The sequence below is a fragment of the Caretta caretta genome, chromosome 5, assembly GCF_965140235.1.
Source record: "Caretta caretta isolate rCarCar2 chromosome 5, rCarCar1.hap1, whole genome shotgun sequence".
Taxonomy (NCBI): domain Eukaryota; kingdom Metazoa; phylum Chordata; order Testudines; family Cheloniidae; genus Caretta; species Caretta caretta.
In genome coordinates, this window is record NC_134210.1 from 97,743,392 (window position 1) to 97,755,463 (window position 12,072).

The window sequence follows — 12,072 nt, forward strand, 5'->3', positions numbered from 1 at the left end:
AGCACTGTACCAAAGGGCCAGGGAAGCTTCCTGACGAGCTGCTCAAGCCCATGCTAGCCACAACTGTTGGCTGTGGATCAGCTGCCCAGCCCCTCCCTCACACTGCTGCAGTGGCAGGGGGCTACCAATAGTGTTCCAGAGCAGACAGAGCAAAGAGATCCTGATAAGGGGTCCTCACCCCAACCCCTCCTTCCATTCTACAGCTTGGCCAGCCCTGCAGTAGCCCAGAACTACTCCTGGCCAACAGTGTCAGCCCAGATCCGTCTCATAATACAACAAGTGGCCCAAGTACTCACTTTGAACCTCCAAGACTGGAGCCTGGTGTACTCCTGGGGTAGGGTCAGCTTATCTCCAGGCCACATCTAGGAATTTCCCTTGAACAAAGCATGGGACCCAGAGAAGCCCCCTCTGGCCCCAGTCCAGCACAAACCTCTTGCCTGAACCCCCTCTATTTCAGGGTAAGAAAGCTGCTCAGAAAGTAACCACAGGGTCCCTCTTCACAGGACTGTCACTATGAAATATCACTCTCTGCACTTGAGAGTCACCCTAACATAAAGTGCACAAAAAAGAGCCCCTCGATCCCCTTCATCTTCTGAAGATCCTGACTCGGGGGATTTCTGTAGGAGGTGCTCTGAGAAGCACAAAGTGAAAGTGAAATGTGTTTCCTTAAGCTGCCTAAATATGCAGAGTACAAGAGAGAGACATTTCTCAACACTTCATTCCTCTGCTCACCTTCATGAGTGCAGCACATTGGATATTCGTCAGCACCTAGTTCCTCTGTTCACCCTCACACAGGATAATCATCAGTGTTGGGTTCCCCAGCTCACTATCACAAACTGCAGCCTTGCAAATCACAGATGTTGTTTCCTCTAGGTGTTCTGTACACACAACCCCACAAAGTACAGGAAGACCAGCACTCCAACTCAGAGTTAGAAACTCAAATAATAAAATATTTTTGTAAAAAACCAGAAGAGACAAAAGGATGGACTTTCAAGCAAGCATGTGTTGGGTATTCTGAGAATTGTAAACTGTTCTAATGAAGTCTGCAGGTGCCCTAGATAAGCTATAGCTCTATACCCCTCCTCATGCCCCTGTGAGGGTGTAATAATGGGATAGGGATTTTCCCTCAATGTCAAAATTTAACCTGGGATCACTACAGAAGGTAAATGTGCCTTTTCCCCTTGTGGTCAGGTAGTTGTCATTTCTAAGTGGGATTTATTTATTTTTTTTTACCTGAAAGAATGGCCACCTCACTCTACAGGCCTGTCACAGGCAGCCAAGTTCAGGCTGGCATAATCTTGGGCCCCTCCTTTGGGCTCAAAAACTATCAGGGGACCAGGCCAACAAAAACAAAAAAGAACTGTCATCTCACCCTAAGGGCTCCAGTAGGTTTCCACAAGCAATGCTAACATGGATGGCCCCTCTCAACCTATTTAAAAAGGTACAAGGGAAGGTAACAAACAGATGTCATGAAACACATAAGGGGTATGTCCGGATACCTTGCCTTAACCCATAGTCTGGCTGAAGGGAGAGCAGAGATTTCCACTGCTGACTGAGCCACTCCTTGCCATGGGGCACTCGTGTTAATGTTCTTGAGCAAGTTGTGTAAGTCTTTAGGACTGTGCCTGGAGGGCAATAAACTTTGCCGAGTGCATTTGTCACTGAACTGTGCCCATGGTCTGTCTCTGAGTAACATCAAGGTCTGCTGAATTAGTAGGCTGTGCTCTCTGCTCATGCTGGTAACACCGGAGCTCCAAGAACAGAAGCACTTAGCTGCTGTGACAGCTTAGCAGGCTTGACAGTGTTGCCATAGCAACAACATTCCTCAGCACTTGACAACATGAAGTGACAACAGTTTGACAGTCTCTCAGATACTTCCTAAACTTGGTCTAGGAGCACAACACTGTCAGTACAGGTTCTTGTCTTTTGGTTTAGCAACAGCATTGCAAATGTTTATGGAAATGCTGGCAGTGTTAGTAGTAGCTTTCAGACATGAAGGAATCCAAGTCTAACTCTTACCGTGTGACTTCCCTAGACAAACCTCATGCAGAGCAGTCTTAGACTGCACCTCCCAAGGGATAAGGATGCTGTAGATTCACTGTTTAGAGAAAGGTTTCAGAGTAGCAGCCGTGTTAGTCTGTATTCGCAAAAAGAAAAGGAGTACTTGTGACACCTTAGAGACTAACAATAATTAGTTAAGAGACAATAGTCTCTAAGGTGCCACAAGTACTCCTTTTCGTTTGGAGAGAGACTCAGTTAACTCTCTCTCTGTGTATTCCCCATTTTGGAGTGAGCACAGATGCTATCCTCTACAAAGTTCCTTATTTTCAGAAAGACAGGCAAGGCTACAGAGCTTCCTCTGATCTGCAGTGAAGTTATCTCTTGCCAGAAGGATTCTCAGGTCATTCAAATGGTGGATGACTACAAGCAGATTCAACTCAGGTTTTATTATAGGAGAATCAATCAGGATAGTTATTGCCACAGATGCAAGCCCAGAGGGATGAGACGCTCACACAGGATTGAGGACAGTCCAAGGAATCTGGTCCAAACAAGAGAGCAAGTACAGCATAAACTGGCTAGCGCTCCGGGCAATCCTATATGATAACAAGGCCCTGCTCCCATATCTGGGCCCACCTCATGCTGATCATGACAGATGACACCACAGGTATGTCATATGTCAACAAACAAAAGGGAACAAGGTTTATAGTCCTTCAAAGAAAAACTCCTCCTGATGACTTGGGCAGAGGAGAATTTGCAGTCAACTTACTCCCTTGACATCCAATAAAAAGTTGAAAGTCACAGCTGATGGCTCAGGCAAAAGTTAGATCATTCAGAATGGGAACTACACCCCATGGTGTTCCATCTATTGATAAAGAATTTGGTCTCCCAGAAGTGGATCTATTTGCCTCCCACCTGAATCACAAAGTTCAGTGCTATTCTTTTGCTGTGGGGTCACAAAAATGGCCAAAAGACACTCTTACCTATCTTTCCTTTCCTCACCAGGATGCTTCAGAAGATCAGTAGAGAAGCAGCACTGGTAAATCTGGAAGCCACTGTGATGTTTTGGGGTGCTCTCAGACCAGTATGGGGCTCTGACACTGCCTTCCCTATTACCTTGTGTGAGACTTTGTGCTGTGAAGCTGTCATTCAGATCCTTGACACCAATAGCCAGACCTCAAGCATAAGTTCTCACCTGGGCTCTCAGCAGCCTAGTTACTACTTGCAGGGTGACACCAACAGCTCTTCTAGGCCCGAGTCTCTCCAAATACAGTCTCCCTGAGTTCTTAATTACCAAACACTGGCACTGTTCCCCCCTGGTTTATCACCCCCAAAATCAGCCCTCCAGCTACCAGCTTGCATTGGCATATACATGCCACATTGTATCTTGGGATTGAGCTAGGGTGCAAAGTACATCTGTCACAAATAACAGGTTCTCTAACTCAGGCAGCTACTTAGAGGTAATTAAGAAGATGAAATTGGTGAAATGCACACAAACTTTGAGCTTTAGTTAATAAAGACAAATATAATTGAAATAAGAGAAATTAATATACACAAGAATAAATACAATAATGTAGTTTCCTGCATTGTTCACACTTACAGTCTTACACTGCACATACTTACCACCTTATGGAGACCGTTAGAAACAAAGATGGAAGGAAATTTAAAAGGAGATCACCCCAAGAGAAAGGTGCTGGGCCTGGCTTCCCACCTCATTGTCCCATGTAATTGTTCTGGTGTCCCAATAACAGGTCTGACAACCACATCATTTGTATACCTTTTCCTATTCCACCCACATATGACCAGGTCCAGATCTGACACATGTCCAGGTACATATTCCAGCACGTGTGTGGTGTTCTAGCCAACCATATGTGGTACTCTGGCTAACTATAGTTAAACTGCTGACCGTTAATACCTCAATTGCATCAATTAATGTCCCAGAAGTTTCACTACGTCCACACAGTTAGCTCCATGGTTACTATATTACAAAAGTACCCTAAGATGATACCGTGTGTTCATGTGTGGTTTACCTGCTTATCACACAATACATTACTAAATGATCACAAAATAAATATTGCTAAATTTTATAACCATAGGTCAAGCAAGTATAATTTCATAACCTTTGGTCAAGCACATACTACTCATGCTGGCTTATGCCAACTGCCAGCTTCTAATGGGCTTCATTCTAAGCCCTTAATACTTAATGTTTAAGACCTATAGCCAAGTGTATTTTTCATAACTACATACTTCTAGTTGCTATTACAGTTTCAAGAACTTCCATTATTCTTTCTATAAGCATGCTTAAGCAGATATGTTAAATTTTACCCTAAACTATAAACCCTCCAAAGTTGGGTCAGAGATCAATAGTCAATAATACAGTTTGCAGACCAGATACCTGCTTGGTATGAAAATAATCAAAACGTTTATTTAATAGAAAAATCACAGATTCAAAGATGAAATAGTAAAGCAAAAGCAAACATATACAAGTTACACAGAAACATAAAGACACAATCTCAGCCTTTACACTTTCACATCAATAAAATCCCTTATCTAATAAAATACCCTGATGCCTTTACGCAGTTTCCCAGCATACACCCTAGCTATCACATTCATGGATCCAGCATTCATGGACAGTCACCCACCTCAAGACTGTTCCTCGGGTTCTGAATAAAAAAACATCAGTTGCAAGCTGTTTTTAAAAGGCTTTTTCTTTTCTATTTCCCCCTTTTGGCCCATGATAACTCATGGTTATTCAGAGGAGGGAAACTACCTCTTGACTTTGACAGCTTGGGGGGATGTCTCAATGTTTTCCATTAACTCTAACAGAGAGACAAGGTGGGTGAGGTAATATCTTTTATTGGACCAACTTCTGTTGGTGAAAGAGACAAGTTTTTGAGCTTACACAGAGCTCTACTTCAGGTGTGGAGATTTGCATAAGCTCAAAAGTTTTGTCTCTCTGATCAACGGAAGATGGTCCAGTAAAAGATACTTCCACACCCACTTTGTCTCTCTAAAATACCCTGGGACCAACACAGTTACAACAACACTGCATACATTAACTCTAATGGTCCATCATTGTCTTTTCCTGGGCTGGACTGTTACTTAAATCTGGTTTCATGTAAACACCCGGCTTGTGAGGGCCACCCCTCCGTGCTTGATTGTTCACTCTCCTGCTGGGAGGTGTAGTTGGAGTTGTAGTACAGATTATGAGCACAGTTTTCCATATACACAAATACACAGATTCATAATTTCAGTCTGTATACATATCTCATAATGGCGATCAAGTTCAGAACATTACCAGTTTTCATAAAAGACCTTACTTGATAGTACAATAATACAGTATGTAATCAGTTGCTTTAACTGCTCATTTTTGGGGTATAAACCTTTAGTTCTCCACTTGGGATGTCTGGCCCCTAGTTGTCACAGCTGCATTCTGGCCAAGGAGATCTTGATTCTCTGACCACCTTAACATAGTACAAATACCTCCCATGCCCTTTTCACCTAGAGGGGATATGATATTACAAAGTCTGGTTATGCGTCAGAATCCAGAAAGTCTGAACCTAGGTGCTTGGTTCTTGAATGGAGCCTCTTGAGCCAAAATCTTAGAAGAAGTAATATTCACACTTCTAGCTTCCAGAGATAAGTTGACTAACTCAGTGTATTCAGTGGCCTGGTTGAGGATTATCCATTGGTACCAGGACAAGGAGTTCACTCCTCACATTTGCATCAATACTACAGATTCTTGAATTTCTTTGAGATGGACTCAAGCTAGGCCTGGCAGTTTAGACTCACAAAGATCAAGTTACTGCTTTGTCTAGCATCCTTAATGCAGCAGACAAGAAGTAAATTTCACCTTACCCAGATGTCCAGCATTTTTCTTATGAGAGCAACATTTTCTTCTACTTCCTTCTCAGTTGCACAAAGTTCTTTTATGACATCTTACCTGGTTCTCAGTGCCATTAAAGGCCCTCCATTTGAACCACTCATGAAGGTATATAATTAATTCCTAACCATTGAAGTGGCTTTTTTATTGTAATTATGTCTGTTCACAGGGTGTCAGAGTAGGGTGCTCTTTTTCTGGAACCTCAATATTGCACCTTCCATAAATCTGACCTTGTCTTAATACTAAAGATTAACTCCAGACTCCATAAAGCACAGGATATTGCTCTTCCACCCTTCTGCCCACCTCTGTTGACCCCCAAAGACAAATTGTGGCATACTTTGGATGTCTGCAGAGCTCTCAAAGGATATATTCACTGCACAGTTCAGATCACAGAGAGAAATGCTTTTTATGCTTTATTATCTGGTGTCAAAGGGAAAGAAGGCTTTGAAATCTTCAGTAATTGAGCCACCTGGAAATGGTATCTCAGCAGCATAGAAGTGAGAAAGCATAACTCCATCTTCCAATATCAGAACTTGGTCCTCCAGAACTGCAGTCACTTCATGGGCCAGAAGACCTTACACCTCCTACAAAGAAATTGGTAAAGCAGCCACTTGGTCATCTGTCCATACTAGCTTCAAATTCTACAAGCTGGACATCAGTCATGATTTGATGCTGCCTTTGGTAGTCAGGTGCTCCTTGCTGTAGTATCCCAGTAATTATTAGGAAAGGGTTATCCCTTTTACATCTATACATAACTGTATATAGAGGTTCGCCCCATCCCCTCCCTCAAATGGATACAGCTATGAAAATTGCAATGTCATGGATTTGAGGACCTCATTACAAATAAGAATAGAGAAATTTATCTGCGCCTTACCTGAAAATTTCCTTTGTTGGAGTAATGAGGTCCACAGATCCAACACATCCTGAGTGGGATGTTAACTGGGAAAAGACTTGGGATTATTAACTGGCACTCAGTGTTATTTATTGAATTCCTTGATCTGCAGGAGTATTGTTCTTTTTAGTTTAATGCTTTTTAAAAAAAATTTTTTTTTACTGATTTGTGATTAATTCTTATAGGCTATGGAAGTGTCTCAAATGGCAGTGTCTCATAGGTGGAGCCACACCTCCCCTGCCTCTGATTGACAGGTTTTGTCCGCACCAATGCTGCATAGAGCAAAGATCCAATGTCATGGGTTTGTGGACATCATTATTCCAAGGAGGGAAATTTTTAGGTGAGGTGTGGATATATTTCTTGTTATGAGTTCACTGAAGTTTGATATTTCAGTATTAGAACCCCATTTGCATTCTTTTTTTCCTTACCACAAGCACAGCTATGGAACATCACTAAGACCTTGCAAACTAGGGAGATTTATATGGCTATATGTATGTCTCAATGACTTGGACACTTTTATGCTATTCTCAGTAGGTCTCATTTTTTAAAGTCCCTTTCTTTGTGAAACATTAGAACTTTCACAACAAGGTCTTGAAGACTTTAGAACTGAGTACTTTCTAAGGTGCCACCATGTCTAGTTTTGGTTATTTAAAAAACATGCAATATACACGAGTGTGTTTCTTCCAGTATATTAGAACCTCTTATGACACCAAGCTGGACCAGCTATTACATCTGATGCTGAAAGAATGGCAGATGGAGCTGCCAAAGCTAGTGATCTCTGTTCATGGAGGCATCCAAAACTTCAAGCTTCCATCTAAGGTCAAACAGGTTTTCAGCAAAGGGTTGGTCAAAGCGGCTGAGACTACAGGAGCATGGATAATAACAGAAGGCATCAACAGTGGTAATTCTTTTTATCTATCTGGCTTTTCATCTAATACTTGCTCTTTGTTTTTCTCAGACGTACAAACTTGAGGGGTGATACAATGTATTGATGTAATGCAGTAATTTGGGGTTACTTATAACACAAAATAAGAAACTATAATTTGGAAATAAAAATAAAAGAAAATAGATATTTTGAGGGTATAGTAGACATGGGTGTGTCATCAGGCTGCTCCAGTTTTGACCAGTATTGTTAATACTTTCTATGAAAAAAGACCTGATCGTGTTATGCATGAAATAAGAAGCAAACTGCAGACCAATTGGAGTTGGCTGGAGTGCTTGACTTAGAATAGATTTTGATCTATTTTAGTAAAATGGTTGGAGTCCTAATACTGTATCAACTGCTAGCTATTTTGGTCAAGTGTTTGTTTTAAACAAAATTTCATTTATTTAGATTTCATTCAGGTTTATAAGTGTGAGCATTTTAAATTATGGTGCTCTGTTAACTAACCTGTGAATGCACTGAAACTCCCTGAAGAGTCACTCTTTACATTCCTCAAATGCTGAAATAATCTTGTTTCTTTAGTTGTATTCAGTGTAGTCATCTCACTTAGGGAACATGCTGATCTAGGGGAAGCTCGCAATGACCTATACTACCCTGCTATAGTGCAATATCCCATAATGGAAATGGCGATAATAATTAGATTATAAAATCTATGGGATGGACTTTGCCATATCACTGAACTCTAGAGTAATTGTTCATAACATATAAATTATTAGATTAATTTAATCATTTTTCTGTTATCTGTAACGGCTCTGCAAACAGACTTTTTTTTTTTAACAGATTAGCTTTTTCAAAATTGTTAAAACACTTTGTAAACACACAGATTTCAGACAATGAGTTATTTGCAAACTATTCACAATGGGCCAGATCTTCTCGTGACCCCCTGAGGGGTCCCAAACCCCAGTTTGAGAACCCCTGAGTTAGTGTAAATCAGTATAGCTTTCTGAAAATCAGTGTAGCAATGCTGACTTACACCAGTTGAGGGTCAGGCCTTTTAACTAAGGGCTTGTCTGCACAGGGACATTCAGGGAAATTAATCCATATTAACTAAAGATGTGAATTTGAAGTGGATTACTTAAACCACATTAAATCCCTGTTTGGAATAAACCAAAGGAGGGTTGGGAATACTAACAAAGTGAATTGGTGATGTTTATACTCTCATAGCAATTTTCCAGTTCTAAGTGTGCGTGCTCCCTATTGATCAGGATCAGGCCTTGAATCACTGGCTGGCATTCATGATACTGTGGGCTGAGGAACTTTCAGTTTTGAAATTACTGTTTCAGTGTGTATTAGAAGAGGTTGGAAGGGGATAATAGACAAGGGAAAGAAAGATGCATTAGTTTTCTTAGCTATTCTATAATTCAAAAATCAGAAAAGGTCACAGTCAAGGTATTTTTTTTATAATATTAAAATAATTTTAATTGCTGTTAGTTGTCATAACTGCTTGAAAATTTGAAAGTGAAATGTTTCCTTATCCATTTTTTTTTTGTTTTTTTACTCAAGTTATTTTATTAAGTGTAGAGTTTCTCCTCAGTGTGAGGCTGCTGATTTGTTATGTAGGACTTTTATAAAATAACAGGTTTCTTCTGGGTGAAAATATTCAAAAACAATTAGTTTATTTTGAAAAAAGTTCTCAAAAATTGGGGCACATCAACTTTGATATCCATTCAAAGTTATTTAAATGGTTAAAAATAAAAATTAGATTCAATACTTTAAAAAGTAAGTCCTGAAGAAGAGATCCATTTTGACCTTATTTCTGAAAACACTTACGCTTAACATTATGCATGTGAATAGTCCCATTGGTTACACACACGTGTAATGTTAAGCATGAGCAAGTCTGGAAGAATGGGGCACTATATTATTGTGTCCATTAATTAAACCTCACTTTTCCTATAATCCAGGGGTTCTCAAACTGGGGGTCGGGACCCCTCAGGGGTCGCAAGGTTATTACATGGGAGGGGGGGTCGTGATCTGTCAGCCTCCAACCCAAACCCCGCTTTGCCTCCAGCATTTATAATGGTGTTAAATATACAAAAAAGTGTTTTTTTAAATTTATGAGGGAGGTCGCACTCAGAGGGTTGCTATGTGAAAGGGGTCACCAGTACACAAGTTTGAGAACCACTGCTGTAATCTATATGAAGTATAACAATAGAGTGTATAATTATAATTACACTTACGTTAAAAATAACTACAGAGTAAAATAGATGATGGAAGCAACTTTGGAAGTGTTGATCACAGTTGTGTAGCAGGAATTCAAATGTAGAATAATAATAATGATGATTATCTATTTAGGAGTGTCCAGGCATGTGGGGGATGCCCTGAAAGCTCATGCCTCTCAATATTTGAGAAAGGTCTGTGCCATTGGAATCCCTCCTTGGGGTATCATTGAGAACCAGAGGGACCTGATTGGAAAAGATGTGAGTTAATTAACTTTTTGTTCAGTCAATTGTACAAGAGTCTGACAGCTTTCTTATCCACTTGTTGGTTTCCACTGTATTGTATCTTAATTTTTGGTGGCCAGATGGGAAACTGCCATGCATCATGAAAGAAGTAGTCCAGCCCATGGGGGGAATAAAGGCATAAAGCACTCACATTACAGGTGCCCATAAGGCACTACAGTAGCTCAGTCAAGTGTAGACCTGAAATGAAATGTTTGTTTCAATTTTTTCAAATGCAAAAATTGAAAATATTAGGAAAAATTTACTTTTTTACTGTGGAAAATTTCAGTTTTGTAAAAAATACATTTTATCCTTGTCAAGGTTCCTTCTCCACTCTGAACTCTAGGGTACAGATGTGGGGACCTGCATGAAAACCCCCTAAGCTTATTTTTATCAGCTTAGGTTAAAACTTCCCCAAGGTACAAACTATTTTACCTTTTGTCCCTGGACTTTATTGCTGCCACCACTAAGCATCTAACAAATATAACCAGGAAAGAGGCCACTTGGAAATGTCTTTCCCCCCAAAATCTCCCCAAGCCCTACACCCCCTTTCCTGGGGAAGGCTTGATAAAAATCCTCACCAATTTGCATAGGTGAACACAGACCCAAACTGTTGGATCTTAAGAACAAGGAAAAAGCAATCAGGTTCTTAAAAGAAGAATTTTAATCGAAGAAAAAGTAAAAGAATCACCTCTTTAAAATCAGGATGGTAAATACCTTACAGGGTAATCAGATTCAAAACATAGAAAATCCCTCTTGGCAAAACCTTAAGTTACAAAAAGAGACAAATACAGGAATATACATTCCATTCAGCACAACTTATTTTATCAGACATTTAAACAAAACAGACTCTAACGCATATCTAACTAGATTGCTTATTAACTCTTTACAGGAGTTCTGACCTGCATTCCTGCTCTGGTCCCGGAAAAAGCAACACACAGACAGAGAGAACCCTTTGTTCCCCCCCCCCCAGCTTTGAAAGTATCTTGTCTCCTTATTGGTCATTTTGGTCAGGTGCCAGCAAGGTTATCTATAGCTTCTTAACCCGTTACAGGTGAAAGGGTTTTTCCTCTGGCCAGGAAGGATTTAAAGGTGGTTAGCCTTCCCTTTATATTTATGACAATCCTAAAAAAAATATTGACAGCAAATTCCCAACCAGCGCTAATAGTATTAAGCCCATAAAAACTTTGTTTAATGACAGTTAAGGATGACTGGGAATGCCCCACCAACTCAAAACCTAAAAAGTATGGAAATAACAAGTTAAGGGGAAATTCTCCTGCATTTCTTGCTGCTTTCATATTGTCTGCAACACTGTCGATAACTCACTCCTGCACTCCATAAGGCTTTCACTTCCATTTCCGACAGATACGAAAAAAAATATGTATGCCAGCTTCATCAAACGTGCACTTTTGAGCATGATTAGGCCTCCTAAGTGCTATGGTAATACAAATGACAATAATAATACTACTAATAATTAATAATGCCTTAACATTGCTGAGGTTACCGTTAAGATTAGAGAGCAAGGTATCACTGAGCTGCCCGCCGATCCAGCGGGTAGTATAGACATACCCGAAGAGAAGTTTTTGTGTTCATTTCCTAGGTTTTTTTTTTTTTTTGTAGAGGGTTGGCCCCTAGGGTCAAAGAGAGAAGAGGGGGAGATGCAAATGGCTGAAATATAAAACACCTGTATTTTGGTGTTTAACACTATAATTTACAAATTGTAGTAGTCCTTAATTACAAATATGTGTTATAGGATATTTTCTCATTGTGTGACTTAAATAAACTAGTTCTTTTTTAAAACAAAACTCTAAAAACAAAATCTGTTATATGTGGACATCCATAACAACATCTCAGAGAGGGGACAGCAGGGTTTGAACCCTTGTCCCTCAGTTTAAATCTCTATCACTTGATGTACAAT

At 40.2% G+C, this 12,072-nt stretch overlaps 1 protein-coding gene across 1 annotated transcript in view; it reads left to right on the forward strand.

The window, feature by feature from the left end:
• TRPM6 (transient receptor potential cation channel subfamily M member 6) overlaps positions 1 to 12,072 on the forward strand; it is a 108,483-nt gene that overhangs the window by 4,304 nt on the left and 92,107 nt on the right. The window contains exons 2-3 of the mRNA XM_048851799.2: positions 7,461 to 7,674; positions 10,009 to 10,133. Coding sequence (XP_048707756.2) covers positions 7,509 to 7,674; positions 10,009 to 10,133 — 291 coding nt within the window. The 5' untranslated portion in view covers positions 7,461 to 7,508. The remainder of the gene's footprint in view (positions 1 to 7,460; positions 7,675 to 10,008; positions 10,134 to 12,072) is intronic.